The sequence below is a fragment of the Lynx canadensis genome, chromosome A3 (genome assembly GCF_007474595.2).
Source record: "Lynx canadensis isolate LIC74 chromosome A3, mLynCan4.pri.v2, whole genome shotgun sequence".
Classification (NCBI taxonomy): domain Eukaryota; kingdom Metazoa; phylum Chordata; class Mammalia; order Carnivora; family Felidae; genus Lynx; species Lynx canadensis.
In genome coordinates, this window is record NC_044305.1 from 138,823,832 (window position 1) to 138,840,362 (window position 16,531).

The 16,531-nt window shown below is 55.9% G+C and overlaps 1 protein-coding gene across 1 annotated transcript in view; it reads left to right on the forward strand.

Moving 5' to 3' along the window:
* PXDN (peroxidasin) overlaps positions 1-16,531 on the forward strand; it is a 78,377-nt gene that overhangs the window by 23,456 nt on the left and 38,390 nt on the right. The window contains exons 2-4 of the mRNA XM_030311829.1: positions 9,952-10,023; positions 10,803-10,874; positions 14,949-15,020. Of these exons, the coding sequence (XP_030167689.1) occupies positions 9,952-10,023; positions 10,803-10,874; positions 14,949-15,020 (216 nt within the window). The remainder of the gene's footprint in view (positions 1-9,951; positions 10,024-10,802; positions 10,875-14,948; positions 15,021-16,531) is intronic.

The following is a 16,531-nucleotide window of genomic DNA, read 5'->3' on the forward strand; positions in this document are numbered from 1 at the left end:
AGGAGAGGCGGTCCTGGCTGCTTGGTGCCATACCGGGAGGCAGAAACGGCAAAGAACAGAACGTTTGACAAATTGCACCCCGGCGCCCACGTGCCTCCGCCGTCTGAACGGCCTTCTCTGGGGAATGTGTGATCCTGGATGTGTGGCTGCCGAGCTCACGGGCGGCTCCGTGGGAACCAGAGCCCTCGGGGCCACAGAGCCGCCTGGCGTTGGCTTCTTGTCAAATCACCCATTTCTCCCGTGGGCTCGTGGGAGAGGTGAGCCAGGTCATGTGAGCAAGGAGCTCGCTGTCTGCCCGTCCCCATCTCTCTGGGACAGCCCACCTGGCAGGGGTGCGGGCATGGTCCTTTCATGTTGTACCTGCAGGCTCCTGGGCCGAGAAGTGGCCTGGGGCGTCACCTGAGGACATGGCGCCCTGGGTGCCGCCTGTGACGGGTGCCAGCCCGCAGGCTGCCGTGTCGCAGGTCAGCAGCTGTGTTAACACAATGTCATAGTAACAACGTGCAAGAGCCTCTTTTACTGTTTTACGGAACCGTCAGTCCACGGTAGGGTGGGAAGAAAGGGCAGAGCCAGCGAGCTGGGCCCTCCCGAGGGGGGCTGAGCCCGTGAGCGCGCTCCTCTGGGCGTGGCTGGCCGTGGGCCACCTCATGCAGGCCGTGGAGGAGCAGAGCCCATCAGCCACGGCTCACAGGTCTCCTGTGATGGCTCCTGTCTTGAAAGCAACGTGGTTGTCACCACTGACACGGCTGAGAGCTGTGTCCCAGGCTGTCGTGGGCCAACGCGTCCAGCCACGCTGGCGTTCCGGAAGGATGCGCCTGCGTCAGCACAGCCTGCCCTGTCCTGTGTCCACGAGCCCTGTGTAGGTGGAGGCATCGTGTCCGGGACCCCGCGTGGCAGCTGGCCGCAGCCGGTCTTGCCTGTCGGGTGCGGGTGGCCGGTCCTAGCTGTCCCTGGGGCAGAGATGCTGGGTCCCCACGTGGGGCCATGCCCGCGGCCGGGTGGCCAGGCCTTGGACCCAGGCTCCTTGGCTTTTCCTCACCCGGCACTGGTGTTTCTTTGCTGACCTGCGATTTTCCCATTTTTAACTTCAGTAACTTGGCTGAAGGAGGGAGTGGGCGCCTATCACACATGCAGACAGCGCGTGCTCGTGGGCTTAGCAAATCCTTGAACGCACACCAGGGTCAGAGAGACCTCTGGAGGCGGGAAGCATGAGCCAAAATAAACAGGATGAAGTTTGTGTAACTTCTGGCTGTGAGTCATGCTTCAGAATCCTGCCGGTGGCTCCCAGTGAGGGAGAGGGGACAGACACACGGAGTCTGTCCCTGAGCCTCCTTTTGGGGTGCTGTTCACTTACACTTAGGAGCCTGACACGTGAGAGGATCTGTGTGAGAAATTTTGCCTTCGTCTTGTGTCAGTAAAGTCTCATTTCTCCCGGACGGTTGGCTAAGGAACTTTTTGGGGCTCGGGAATGCTGTGCCAGATCTGACCTTGGCTTTGCTTGCCTTCGGGGTGCTTAGAGCCAAGCCCGCCTCTGACCTCCGGCCTCTGCTCCTGAGCCTGGTTCTTTCTCTGCCTTTCTCCCCTCTTCCCTGCGACTCAGGCACGTTGGTTCGTGGCTTGTGTTTTGTGTACTTTCACGCTGTGAGAAAGGAAGATTAGGATGGGAACAAACAAAAACGAATTTGTCATTGTGTGTAAACGTTTCGTGACTTCCAGCCGTGACTCCTGTTTTTTCAGATCTACTCCGTAAATACCGAATTGAGTTAATTTTTTTTTTTTAAGGTCAGCTGCAGAAGCAGTGCCAACTGCTTGCCCTCCTGTCCCCCGGTGTCCCCTCCTGTTCGGGACATGCAGTTGCCCTCAGCAGTTCTGTCTCCAGGCTAATGCCGTTCAGCCCTCTCTCCACCCCATGCCCGAGGTGTTCTCAGACGTTCTCAGACGTCCATGTGATCCTGCTTTCTTTCCACTCCAAACCTCCCTAGTCTCCACTTCAGGAGAAGCCAGAGCCCCACTCCTGGCCTCCTGGAGCCCGGCCCGAGGCAGCACGGCGTCACGTTGGGAGCACAGTCCGTGCCCAGGTCTCTCTCTCAGCAGGTCACAGGCTAGGCCGTGACGCCAGGCAGCCGTGGTGGAAGTGACCAGCCCTTAGCAGGTGCGCAGGGACATCAGCTGTTAGCCCATGTCCCAGCAGAACCGCCTGTGGGAGTCTGGTTCACAAACACCTTTGCAAGAATCCGGGACAGTCCTTGCAAAGGCGCGCTTACCGCGTGCATGCGTGGGGCCAGCTCGGATGTCCCCCTGAATCTGCCCTCTCGGTCAGCAAACCACGGAGTGTGCCCGCCCCCCGCCCAAGACCAAGCCCTCCCAGGGCGAGCCCGACTCCGCAGCCTTGCTGGAGCTCTGACCCGCTCCTCCACGTGCGCGGCCCCTGTCCCGTAGACCCCGTGCACCGTGTATGGTGCAAGCGTCCTAGCTCGCGGCCTCTCAGGCCTGCCTCCCTCGGCAGGGTGATTGTCAGTGTGGCCTCAGCACCCCAGTGTTGGCATCACCAGGGGAATTTATAGGCGGTCAGTTCTGATGGGCAAACACTAGCCAAGGGCCAGCTCGCTCCCGGTCAGAGAGCAGGGTGCACTCGCTAATGACCTGGGGACCCTAACGAAGCATATTGGGAAACATGGTGGCCTGGAGAGGAGATTCTGGCCAAGTGGGGCCCGGGCAGTATGGGGCACTCTGGGCCGTGCCTCCTAACTTGGTGTCAGGAAGGACAGGCTGTGATTCGGACAGCAGCCGTCCATGCATCCCACGAGCACTGTGGGAACCCCAGAGAGCTGGTCACCGGAGCAGACAACAATAATACAGGGACAGTCAGTGGAGGGGTGCCTGTGGGCGTGACCCTGTAGGCCTGATGGGGCGGGCGGTCAGGCTCCTGACCCTGACAGCCAGGCACGTCCCGGGCACGTTGAGCTGCCATCATGAGGGACGGCCTTGGGGACTGGAGTGTGCGGCTCGTGGAGGCCAAGGGGGACCGGAGGCTGGAGCGGGCTGGGGGAGGGTGGTGTCCTCCAGGAGGACGGCCCAGCGGACGCTTGTGCTCTCAGAAGGGCACAGTGGATCCTCATCTGCAGCCCTGATTGGCCCCGAGCTGCGTGGTGCCTGCGTGGTGGGCATTTCAAAGCTGTTTCAGCACATTTGTCGTTCAGGACCTCGTTAATAAAGGTGCCTTTCCGAGCTGCCCTTTGTAGTTACGCAGGGTGAACATCCCTGGGCAGGTGGTCTTGGCTTTGCCGGCACGAAGCCCGGGGCAAGTTCTCAACTCTGTGTGCACGTCTGCACGCTCAGAACGCCTGTCCTCACGGTGCTGCAGGAACCGCTAACGGGGCGTGCGCTCCTGCGGGTGCTGTCTGGTCCCGGAGGCCAGGTCCGCTTTCCTGAGCCAGTGGGATGCCCACGCAGGAGAGGGCGCGCTGTGTGCCCGGGGTTCTGCAGCAGGGATGGGGGCAGGCACGTGGGCCGGAGGCGTCAGGAGGGACAGACGGCCTGGTGGTACATCGGAGGCAGGAAGTGAAGGAGATGTGGCGGTCAGCTTCTGGCTCACCTGTCCAGGGGGTGGAGTGTCAGTCAGACTGCGGGAATTGGAGAGGAACCGCGATTTGTGGGGGAAGAAAACGTGCTTTTCTTGAGGACAAGTGAAGTCCACGGTGCCTTGGGGAGTGCGTGGGAGACCCACAGTTCCGTGTGCCCGCAGGCAGGGACGTTCGCACCGAGGCGGGGCCGTAAGTAAGTGTCTTATCACCAGGTCATTTACAGACGTTCTTTTTTAAAGCAGTCTTGGGAGGACAGAGTAGGCTGTGAGGTGCTCTGATATTTTTAACGTAAAATGTTAGATTTCTGGGGCGCCTGGGTGGCCCAGTCCGTTAAGCTCCTGACTCTTGATCTCGGCTTAGGTCATGGTCTTGTGGTTCATGGGATGGAACCCTGCATCTGGCTGTATGCCGACACACGGAGCCTGCTCTCTCTCTCCCGCTCTCTCTCTCTCTGTATGTCTTCCCGTTCTCTAAATAAATAAACTTCAAAGAAAAGAAAAGCAGTGCTAGATTCCGAAAACAATAGCTGTGTCGGGTTGGTCGGGGTCACTGTCCACTCAATCCAGATGCCGGCCCCTCCCCTCCCTGGGGACGCAGGAGGCAACAGTGGGCGGGTCCCACGGCTCCTTGCAGCAGCAGGCCGTCTTCCCGGGGGCACACTGCCCATCTCAGGGAGAGAGTCCAGCACTTAGAGTTCTGAGTAGAATCGGGGGTGCAGCTAGACTCACGATGGCTCGACACAGTTTTCCGACTCACGATCGTGCCAAAGCTGTACGCACTCAGGAGAAACCGTACTTGGGATTTGGATTCTGGCCTTTCCCCAGGCTGGCGGTGCTGGGTAGGATCCCCTCCGATGCGGGACAGGGGTCCGCAGCGGATAACCCTGCCCCCACACAGCCACCTGTGTGTCACTTGCTCAGTAGATCACAGGAGCTGTTCAGCACTCTGTTCTGGGATGTGCTGTGTGTGAGGTGGTTTTGCCCAACTGTAGGTTCACGGAGCATCTGAGCGGGTTGGGGTGGGCTGGGTGTAGGCTCTGGGGAAGGCTCCGTGTGCCGTGCCCTCTAGGTGCTCAGTTTCTGATTTCTGTTTTTTTCTGCTGGGCTTTGCTTCATCAGTAGTTTGCAGTAATGGAAACATTAAAACAAATCACCTAGCCCTTGGCACTTGTGAACTTAGACTTGGTTAGCCTTTTTCCTATAAAGTGTAAATGGACTTCTGGTTTTGAGGGTCTGGCTCACAAAATTGCACTGATTTCCAGGGCTGTTCCAGGCCCTTCTGCCACCGAGGGGGCTTCTGCGGCCCTGCACTTCCCCGAGGAGGCCGGAGGGGGCAGCACTTTGCATTACTTTTGAGGAGCTCCTGAACGCGGGTGCCATGGGGCGGGGGCATCCTGTGAACCCCTCCACCTTCTCAGAGGGGGGCGGGAGCGTTGGCGGCACAGATCGGAACCCTGAGCGGATTCGGAGTTCACCCCTAGCCCTGCTGCTTGCGACTGAGCGACTTGGGGCACCTTGCCAGACCTTCCTGCCTCTGAATCTTTGCCAAATGCAGGGATTTCTTCTAACCTGTCGCGAATTCTCCTCCTTCCTAAAACCACCCACCATTCCCAGGCCCTAACTTGTCCGTGGCAGACGCGGTGGACGTGGACTGTGGTGCTGTCCATGATCTTGCCCCGAACTCCTAGTTTCTAGGAGCCCGTGAGAGGCTCTCTTGCACCACCCTGAGACTCTCTACCGTGGGGACTGCTTAATTCAGAGACTGGCGCCTGATGAGTACTTAGCGCATTCAGCAGATGAGTCTGGGAAATCTGTCAGAACCATGGGTGATGGTCTCCGTGGACGTCTACAAAGGGCTTTACGGTCTCGGGAGCACTTTCCACAGACATGGTCTCCTGTCGTCCTTGATCGTGTGCCGAGTGGCGTTTAATTTTTAAGGTTTAGGACTTTTGCTTCCTGTTAGGATTATTTGTGGAAGTACTTAACAATGATTGTAAAAATAGTAATTCTACTTGTAAAATAACTGAGCTATAGCTAAGTGTGCAGTGTAGGGCAGGAGTGACCTTCCATGGTCCTATTCTGTGGGGTTAGACATTTTGTCTCCTTGGGCATGTGTAGACATTATTTCAAGTTAAAAAATGGGGGGGGGATCATTTAGTATACACTTGGCTCTAACTACTTTTTAATTGGCTTACATTTAACATAAGTTTTATGTCAGCAACCACAAATGGGTTAAAGGATCAGATGTGGAAGACGAGCAGAGGGGACGAGCAGAGACCCACTGTGCATGTGTGCCTGCACACGTGTGTGCATGTGTATACACGCATGTATATGTGTGCACATATGTGTATGTGTGTACGTATGCGTGTGTGCGCGCATGTGTGTGCACAGACGCGTGCATGTACAGATGCCGCTTGTGTGTCCGCACACACTCGCAAACGTGCACACACTCACACATGCACACACAGCTGCCTTCCCAACATTACCAAAGAGCAGTGTTCTCAAACTTCACCGTGCGTCTCCTGGGGGGATTATAAAAACTCAGAATTACCAGGCTCCACCCCAGAGTTTCTGATTCTGCAGATTTGGGGTGGGGCCCAGAATTGGCTGTTCCGGCAAGTTCCCAGGAGATGCTGCTGATCAGGGGACCCCCCCCCCCGAGAACATTGCTTAAAAGAATCCTCACCGTTCCTGATTAACAAGTCCCTCCTGAGACTTCCTACAGAGCGGGAATCGATTCAGGTGAAACAGCCTCTGATTTGCAGTTATGACTTTGGATTTGGGGTTCGTATTTGAAGCCCATGGCATCTTGGTTCCCTGCACCCGTCTCTCCGGGCTGGGGCTGCACGGCCTCTGACCGTCCCTCCTCCTGCCGCTCGGAGGCTGACCGAGAGTCTCTGTGCGTCATGTGCGAGGGTACAGACACTGTCCTCTCTCCGTCACACTGTGCACTTTCTGGTGTCCTGCCCGCAAGCTCGCCCCGTTTTCTGCCGTATTCAGGATGTCATTAAGTCTGTGCAAGGACTTCCCATTTTAGCAGTTACGACTTCCAGTTCCAGAATCTCAGTTTAGTTCCTTTTATTGTTTTTATGCCTCTGCTCCTGTTGGGGGGGCCTCTCTGTGCCCTCTCCCCGGCTGCATGGGCATGTGGTTTTTCTCCAGCCGTCTGCTGGGAGCACGGGTGGCTGGCCTGACTGCCGGAAAATAGTCTGTGCAATAAGATGTGGTCACGTGTGTAAGTTTAAATGTTCCAGCAGTTTCATTAAAAATTAGAGAGAAACGGGCGCCTGGGTGGCTCAGTCGGTTGAGCGTCCGACTTTGGCTCAGGCCATGGCCTCACAGTCCGTGAGTTCGAGCCCCGCGTCGGGCTCTGTGCTGACAACTAGGAGCCTGGAGCCTGCTTCAGATTCTGTGTCTCCCTCTCTGCCCCTCCCCTGCTCATGCTCTGTCTCTCAAAAATAAAGAAATGTTGAAAAAAATTAAAAAAAAAATTAGAAACCGGGTAATTTTACTGAGCTTATTAACTATAACAAACATGTTCATGTTTCAACACGTAATCAGTGTGCACTGATCTCCACTTCCCCCGGAGTCCTCTAGATCTGGTTCGGGTCTTCCCCGGACCTAGGCCTCTGTTAGGACCGGCCATGCTCGGGCACTCAGAGCCGGGTGCGCGGCGGCCGCTGTGTTGTGGGGGCCCCTCTGTCCGTCCATCCGGCCGAGGCTCCTGGTACCGGCCTCACACCTGCTGGAGGGTGTCATGTGGGGCTCCCTCCCCCCAACCTGAGCGGGCGGGCGTCACCGTGTCGTGAGGGTGTCCAGTCCTGGGTCCCTGAGCGGTTTGCCCCCAGTGATTGTCCGCCCTGCTCTGCCGTCGTAGGGGAGCCAGCCTCAAAAGCTGCATGGCTCTGGCCCCTGTCCTTCCGCCCACCTGAGGGCCGGCTTCGTGGTCTGCGGCCGTCCCCACCGGTTCGCCGGACTGTTTGCCCATGGCAGTCCCCGTTCCGGGGGGACCTGTTCCCCGTGTTGCTCCAGGGTCATCTGTCCGAACCCTGTGAAATCCTGCCTTTGCTCTGTGCCAGGAGGGAGCTTCCAGATCACCCGTGTTTACACTAAACAGTAACCAGCCAGGTGTCCTCATTAACCGCGGCCCCACATTTCACCAGGATGTGGAGGGGAGTCAGGGAAGTTGGCCCCAGAGACGCCCCCTGGCCCCCGTTCCCTCCCTGCCCTCCCCGCAGGGCCTGGCCTCAGTGTCCCTGCGCCTGAACCACTTGCAGTGTTCTGAATGTGGATGTAGATGAATTCTTGCCGTATTTCAAAGCAACAGGTCAGCTCGGGCCAGCCGTGTTCCCCGGAGAGCACGTGGGCGGAGACCGGGATCTGGAGAGCACACGGGGTGGTGGTCAGGCTGGCGGCTCAGGGCCGTGGCGACCAGCACCCGGGGCCTCCCCTTCTCGAGAACCCGCCCAGAGCGAGGAAGCAGGTGCCCCACTGTTCACTCCTAAGTGCTCAGATTTCATTTTAGCCACTTACATACTTCCTGAGAAGTTTTTTATTGCAGCATAAACCAGAACCCATTCCGTAAGTCATTGCAACTATTAAATTGGCCCCAAATACCCGATTCCTGAAAAGTCCGTGAACGTGAGAACTCCGTACACGTCATGAGAGGAGCATCGTTCCTGAGTTGGACCACATGCTGCCCAGGAGCCCCGTGTCTGTTTCCTGGGGCGGCCTGCACAGACAGAGCTCAGACGGGAATCCACGCGCTCCCAGCTGGAGGTGCCTTTTCCACGACCAAGTGTCACGCTCCTTCCAGGGCGGTCCGCTCTGTGTCCCAGCTGCCGGCTCGCGGTGGACCTGGGTGATGGTTGGCATGTGGCAGGATGACGGCCGTCTTCACACGGCGCTGTCCCCGTCGCCCACATTTCCCTCTTCTTTGAGGACGTGAGTCATGCTGGAGTGGGGCCACCCTCGTCGCCTCTGTAAAGACCCTGTTTCCCAATAAGGTCAGTTCCGCGGCCCTGGAGTCAGACTTCAAGGTGCTAATGGCAGGGCCCCAACTCATCCCGTGATAATCCAGCAGCACCGAGTCACAAGGGGTTGGGCCTGTGCCCAAGGAATCTTGATTTTTCTGACCCTTCGAGGAGGAAAGTTGTGTTCCATTTGCTTCTCAGTGACTTTCATTCACGTTAAATTTATAGGTTTTAATTGGGGCTGGGAAGGGGTAAAAATGGACCCTGCTGCGTGCCTTTTGCCCCCGAGCTCATGGCCCCGGGCCGAACGCCTCCCTGGGTCCACAGAGCACACACGCCACCAGCTGCCCGGCGCCTCCCCCACTGGGCCACCGGCAACAGACAGCTCCAGCCCTGGGCGCCACGGTCCTGCCCTCTGGTCTCACCTGGGCTGCCCAGGTCATCCCTCTGTCCCTGAAAAGTCAGTAACTGCTCTCCCAACACACATCTGAGTGTTTCCCAACACACATCTGAGTGTTGAGAAGACGTAGGGGGAGTACTGAGTTCGGATCCACTATCTGAGTGCCGAGAAGACGGAGTACTGAGTTCGGATCCACTGTCTGAGTGCCGAGAAGACGTAGGGGGAGTACTGAGTTCGGATCCACTGTCTGAGTGCCGAGAAGACGTAGGGGGAGTACTGAGTTCGGATCCACTGTCTGAGTGCCGAGAAGACGTAGGGGGAGTACTGAGTTCGGATCCACTGTCTGAGTGCCGAGAAGACGTAGGGGGAGTACTGAGTTCGGATCCACTGTCTGAGTGCCGAGAAGACGTAGGGGGAGTACTGAGTTCGGATCCACTGAGTGTTGAGAAGACGTAGAGGGAATACTGAGTTCGGATCCACGCGCAGGGTGGATGGATCTCCCAGCTCACGATGAGCTTCTCAGTTTCACTCTACTTCTCACCGAGAGAACACTGAAGGCGCTTGGCAGATAAACCACCGCACTCCAGCTCCGGAAATTGTCGGAAGGCGGTGCTGCAGCTCTGGACCCTCCCATGGCCAGCGACTCCTGTTGAGTCCGTGCGGGGCAGTCCCGCTCTGGTTTGGGAGGACCTGGTGACGTTAGGTTTTCCAGCGAGTGGCAGGAGGTGGGCGTCTGGTTAGTTAGAGACGTGTTTGTCTCTCCAGGATCGTTGTTTAAACCAACTTGTGTCCTGGGAAAGCGCCGCTCTCGTTCAGATCAATACTCACTGATTCGTTGAGCCTCAGAGAGGAGGCACTTGGCCCAAGGAAGGAGCTGGGCTGCAAGGTTTAATTCCTGAGGTGCCTCGTCGCGGTGTTGAATCTGGGTGAGATGATGGCTCGTCACTAGCGTTGACTGCGCACTTCTGTGTCTAAACACATCTGTTTGTTTTCAGGGATCTGCGCTTTAACAGAATCCGGGAGATCCAGCCCGGGGCATTCAGGAGGCTGAGAAACTTGAATACGTTGTAAGTCCAAATGCTCTGTTGGGACCCCGTGGGAAAAAGTGTAGAAATCATCTCAGCTTTCACCTGCGGGTGGAGCTCAGCCACAGCGGTCAGCCCCGATGATCCGTGGTCGGGGGTGTGGATCGGGAGAGTGGACACAGAGCCCTAGTGGAGAACATGTGCATTGAGATGCCAGACCTGTGGGTCCGTGCTCGGCGGCCGTGCTGTCTCGTCTGACATCCGTGACCTGTGTGGGTCCCTCATAAATGGGTGTGACCCAGACCTACGGCCACGGGCACCTTCTCTTCCTATGAATGACTCAGCCCCTGGCTGGGCCAGACCCCTTCACCTGCCCTATTCACATGCCCCCCTCCCAAGGTGGAGGGGAAAGTGCTTCTCCCGAGCTAGCTGGGCCCAGGATGGGAGCCTGGGGGGGGCGGCCAACCCCCCCCCCCTGGTGGGACCACCCTGCACGTCCACACTGGCCTTCCAGTCGGCTGAGGTGGATAGTGTGACAGTCAGTAGGACAGACAGATACCCTTTCCATCAGAGGGGAACTTGGTCTGTGTGCCCGGGGGGCGGGAACGGCGTGCCGTGACAGGGACACCCATGCACTGAGGAAACTCGTGATCAGAGGGCAAGACTGAAATGCTGTTCGTCATGGACACAAGCAGTCAAGCCAGTGTAGGCACCGAGCTCCGCAGCGGAGTCCTGCTATGACCCTTTGCAAGCGGAAGGAACGTTTCCCACAGCATGGTCAGTGGTGGTGTTTTAATTCTTCCTGAACTTTGGTTTCATAGGCTTCTCAACAACAATCAAATCAAGAGCATACCCAGCGGATCATTTGAAGACTTGGAGAATTTAAAATATCTGTAAGTTAACCATCCGTTCTTTACCCTTCAGAAAGCTTATGTTGTCGGTATACAGACTAATCATTGAGCGAAACGTTATGCTGCTTGCGAATTATTGCAGATACACCCATCTCTTAGGCTTTATTTTCAGAAGGTAGTGAATTTTCGGGTGGGATTTTTAAAATGAGCTCTTGTCGGTACGAAGTGCTGTGTTGCATGAGGCTCGGTGAGTAAAGTCTGCGAGTGAGGTTAAAAGTCACAGCCCTGCAGAGTCCCGTGAGAACAGTAACTCTGCGTGTCTGTGACTCATGGTCCCTCGCCAGCGTGAATGGCTGACAGGTGGTCTGTGAGAGAAGCTTGGAGAGCAGTCTCAAGCTGCCTGTCCAGCTGTGGGCAAGTGTGGGAAGCAGATGACAAATCCCACTGGAATGTCACTAGTTTCGGCTAATTTTCCCCAGCTTCCTCCAAGTGATTGCACCTCTTAGTTTTCCGCAGTAAAATTGTAGTTTACTTTTCGGAGTTGACTTTCGGTAACTTATTTATTAGAATTTAAAACATTTGCCTGTTGAAGCCAGTTTTGCAGGTTAGAAAGTGGCCTCACTGGCAGGTGCAGGCCTGCTACGTTGCAGGCACTTAATTTAAGACCGGAAGGCATTAAAGACACATTCCAGTCGCGTTCCTGGTTGTAGAGAAAAGTCCGTGTCGTGCACGTGTTATTCTTACTTTTAAGACTTAGATGGCATTTCCAGATAGAAGCATTAAAAAAATGTTTTTTAACGTTTATTCGTTTTTGAGAGACAGAGACAGAGTGCAAGGGAGGGAGGAGCAGAGAGAGAGAGGGGGACACAGAATCCGAAGCAGGCTCCAGGCTCCGAGCTGTCAGCACAGAGCCCGACGCAGGGCTTGAACCCACGGACCTCGAGATCGTGACCTGAGCTGAAGTCGGACGCTCAACTGACTGAGCCACCCAGGCGTCCCTCTTTCTGTCTTTTCTTTTTTCCCTTTTTTTAATGTTTATTCAGTTTTGAGAGACAGAGAGTGAGTGGGGGAGGGGCAGAGAGCGAGGGAGACACAGAATCCAAAGCAGGCTCCAGGCTCCGAGCCGTCAGCACAGACCCAACGCAGGGCTCAAACTCACTGTCTGCCATACTGTGACCTGAGCCAAAGTCAGACGTTTAACCAACTGAGCCCCCCAGGAGCCCCAAGGTAGAACTATTTTAATGAGGGATTTGTATCACTGACTTTTTTTGGAAATTTATATCATAAGTGAACCTAAACATCTAGAAGTTATGTTGATTTTTTAAAACAAAGTCACATTATTGGTGTTGATGTGTATTTGGAAGCCTGTTTGATTTTGGATAACGTCACTGCAGCGATCACATTAACTCTGCTTACAGAAATACGTATTCCTCAGTGAAGGTAAACGAAAGTGTTAGGTATAAATATTTTCCGTCACAGTTGGCATAATGTGTTGCTTTTTAGAACAGGACAGGACAGAATAGACTAGAATAATGTATGAACATTATTAAGCCTTGTCGCTCATTTTAAAAATGAGGGAAAGGCCTTCTGTTATGTATTTATTTATTTTAAGTGCTATGCTATGCAAGTTCCAGAAGGAAGGTTTTGGTTTCTGACAAAAGTAGGTTCGGTTAGCTGATGGCCAGCATCCGTAGTGTGTGTATGTGTGTGTGTTACTTTTATTTTTTATTTTGTATATTGTGCTTTGGGATTGAATTAATTAGGAGCAAGCTATCATTCACTCTGCAGACGTATTTAGTGTTACAGTTTGGGGGACACTTTGGTTCTCACTTACAAGGATATTTTATTTTATTTTATTTTATTTATTTTTTTTTTTTTTTAAATTTTTTTTTTTTTTCAACGTTTATTTATTTTTGGGACAGAGAGAGACAGAGCATGAACGGGGGAGGGGCAGAGAGAGAGGGAGACACAGAATCGGAAACAGGCTCCAGGCTCTGAGCCATCAGCCCAGAGCCCGACGCGGGGCTCGAACTCAGACCGCGAGATCGTGACCTGGCTGAAGTCGGACGCTTAACCGACTGCGCCACCCAGGTGCCCCTACAAGGATATTTTAAAGTAACACTTGAGGAGCCCCGTCTGCTGGCTCACTCCCCATCAAGGCACCTGCTCTCCAGCCTCGCCCCCCCTCTGTGGCTGGCCTGGCGGAAGGCGCCCCGGTCACTGGGGAGGGCTTGGGGCAGGGTCCCTGGTGAGGAGGGACCCCACCTGCCCATCTGATCCCCTCCTGGGCAGGAGAGTGCGCTCCCACAGGCACCGCTGAGGACACTGTGCAATTTCAGTACCGGGGAGCTGTTCTGAAGTTAACCGGTTATTTCCGCCTTTACACGTAGTCAGTGGTTTCAGACGTTGAGTATCAGTTGCCTGTGTAAGGCCTAAACCTCCCCTCACTGGTATTTCCGGATGAAGTTGGGCAAGAACTCCTGCTCCAGGCGACTCTGACTCTGTGTGACTCATCCGTACGCGGCCCGTTACTGGAGGCGACCAGCACCCACTTACTCCCGTGGAGCCCACGTGTCCTCACAGACGCACACTCGTCCACAGTAGTTCGGTTCAGTCCTTGCAAAGTGACCCAGCACCGGGGGCTTGTTTTCGCCTTCTTTTGAAGAAATGAGCCCAGAAACCCCCACCCGGAAGTAGAAGGGAGAGTAGCGCCTGCCAGGACCGTAGTGGCCGCGGGTGAGGCCATCTTCTGTCGGCTTCCCATGTATCTGTTCACTCCCAGTGATCCTGAAGTGCTGTGGTGTCCATTTACATCGGAAGAAACTGAGGCGGAGGAAGGTTGCCAGCTCGTTCACGACCACACAGCTAGTGAGTGGAGGTTGACAGAGTGGCCGCTGGCCAGGCCTCTGTGGCGGGCGCTGGGCTCTGCACGGGTGGGCGAGCTCTGCCTGGTCTCTGGGGTCGCCTCGGCACATTTGCCCAGACGGAGAAGTGGGAGCCGCTTAGCTGGATGGTTCGAGGTAGCCCTGCACCAAAAACCACGAAACCCAGTGCAGTAAGACGCACGGTCCTTTGCAGATGAGATACACAGTGTCACAGGCGTTAGGACAAACGTGTTCTTGGGGGGACGAAAGGGCGAAAGCCTAGCCCCCAGGTAACCAATGTGCAGGGAGGGCCTTACCGCGGTCCCAGGCTGGCGCCTGTGTGTGCTGACCGGTCGCTGGGCGTCCACAGCAGGCAGAGGCACCCAGGGCGCCAGCCTCTTTGTCTGATGCTGAGATCACCTCGTATTCACCATGGCACTTCAGGGCTCATGAGGACGGTACCGGGGGCCACTCATGTCCTCAGAACCGGGGCCCTTTGGGGACGGTCCTCACCCCTGGCAGGTCCGTTCAGGATGTGGCGGACTCTGCGAAGGGCCATCCAGCGTCTGTGGTGGCTCCCCGCCTCTGCCGTGTGGCCCCCCACCAGCCGTAGGCTAACAAAACCGGGCTGTGTCCCGTGTCCTTACGGACTCTGAAATTCACACTTTACATACTTTTCCTGTGTCGTGAGGTGTTAATGTTCTTCTGAAATTTTCAGCCAGTTAAAAATGTAAAACCCATTCTTAGCTTGCAGACCATCTCAAAACAGGCAGTGAGCCAATTCTGTGACTCTTCTGACATGCCAGCAGGGGACCCTGGTGGGGGAGGTCTGCAGGGCACATGCAGGGTGCGAACTGTCCGCTCCCCAAATTGTTTCCGGGTCTCTCAAAATGCCGCAGTTACAGCGTCTTATGATCAACGCATACTACACGTTTGTGGGGAAATGGTTTTATTCCCCACGAGCTTTGAAGCGAGTGTACTGGGAACGAGTCACAAGCCATGCTCCCAGAACCAGGGACTGGTCTGAAGACAGAGCAGTGGTCAACGGCGTCCCGTGTGTGGACACTGTCCTTTGAGGACGGGCAGGGGGCCCTCCAGGAGGGTAACCGCGCTGCCGTGTAAATGTGTTGTCCGTATTCTAATACAGTTGTTAATTTTAAAACCCCCTCCATGTGTCAACGTAATTCTTCTTTCCACCTGGAGTTACGGTGTCTCGTGTGTGTGCTAATCCTCCCCTCGTTTCTTGTTTCAGCTATTTGTACAAGAATGAGATCCAGTCAATTGACAGGCAAGCGTTTAAGGGACTTGCCTCTCTAGAACAACTGTAAGTGTCCCTCTCCTGCGCCTGACTGCCTTGGATGTCACCTGCCCTCTTGCCTCTCGTAGGGAAGATGAACTAAGTTTGCTGTCTGCACGATGCATGTCTGTACTAACGGGGCGTAGGGCATGTGTGCATGCCGATTGGAAAAGCAGTGGTTGACTCGTTACTCCTCTGTCTGTCTGACCCCCACCCACCCGGTCCCGGACGGCACTGGTTTCTGCCCAACAGCAGCCCGGTGCTGGGCCCCCGTGATACAGAGATCAGCGAGGTGCTCCCGAGTTAAGGGACAGGCTCGCACACAAGTGAAGGGCCTTCGGGGAGAGGCACCCGGGGCGCCGCGGGGCCAGCAGGTGGTTTTTATCGCCCGCCGGTTCCTTTTGTGACTCTGCGCACGTGCAGCTTCCTTCGTTTATGACGTCACGATTTCGGAGAAAATAAACTTTTTCACGTGGTTCTAGTTAGCGTGTGTGGATGTCGTTTCCGTGGCCGCACAAGAAGTCCTCCATTGCTGTGAAGTCAGCACGTTCATTTCTAAGTAGAATTCCAGGCAACGGGAGTCTCTTTCTGGTTTGTTTGTTTGACTTTTCAGCTGTGGAGCTGGAACGACTTGGAGGATTCCAGAACTGCCCGCAGTTCAGTCGCACAGCCGGACGGGGCCGGTTGCTGTAACAGGGGGTCTGCCCACGGCCGCCCGCGCGTGTGCGTGTTTCCTCGGCCGGCCGGGCGCAGAGCCTGCACGGGGACCCCGAAAACAGTGCCTCAGGGCACACACGGTGCTCGTGTGTCGAGGCCCTTTTGATTCGGGAGGGACCTGCATTCCTCAGCTCACTGCGCGTGGCTTGTGATGTCAGGGAGGGAAGGGGTCGTACGGAAGTGTTTGTGTAATCTTCGCTTCAGAGAGAAAGGGACAAAAAGTTCAGAGCTTTGCAGAAACACACGGAAGTGTCTGGAAAACGTCCAGGTGGAGGAGAGTTTACGAAGGGACACACTCCCCCCCGGGACGGGGCAGTGAGATCATCGTAGCCGACACCTAGAAAATCACGTCTGATTTAAACGTGCTGGAAAGTTGAAGCAGGTGGAGCTCACCCTGACGCGGGGGAGGCGGGGAGGCCAGCTACTTTCCAGGAAGAAAGGGGCAAAGTCTGGGGGAAGTGAGGCTTACTGGACCAGGAGCCCCGAGCAGGGTCTCTAACCATCCGGCTGGAGACGGTGGATCCTGGGTCCGGATGCCTTCGAAACCCCGGGTTAGGGAGTTAGGGTCCCTGCCACCGGGACTTCATGCCCTGAAGGTCGGCGAGAGTGTGACAGACCCAGAGACACGTAGGACCAGGCCCCCCGCCACGGGGAGGACTCTGTGCGAGGAGACGGGGCTGTTCTGGTGGGTGTGCCCGGGCTGCGGTCTGGGGTCCCGTCCCCATGCCAGGAGCCCCTGCACACCCCCGGGATAAGCCCGGGGCTGCTGGAGTCTGCTGAGCTTCTGCCCAGCGGGTTTCTGGGAGGCCCGCATCGTGTGC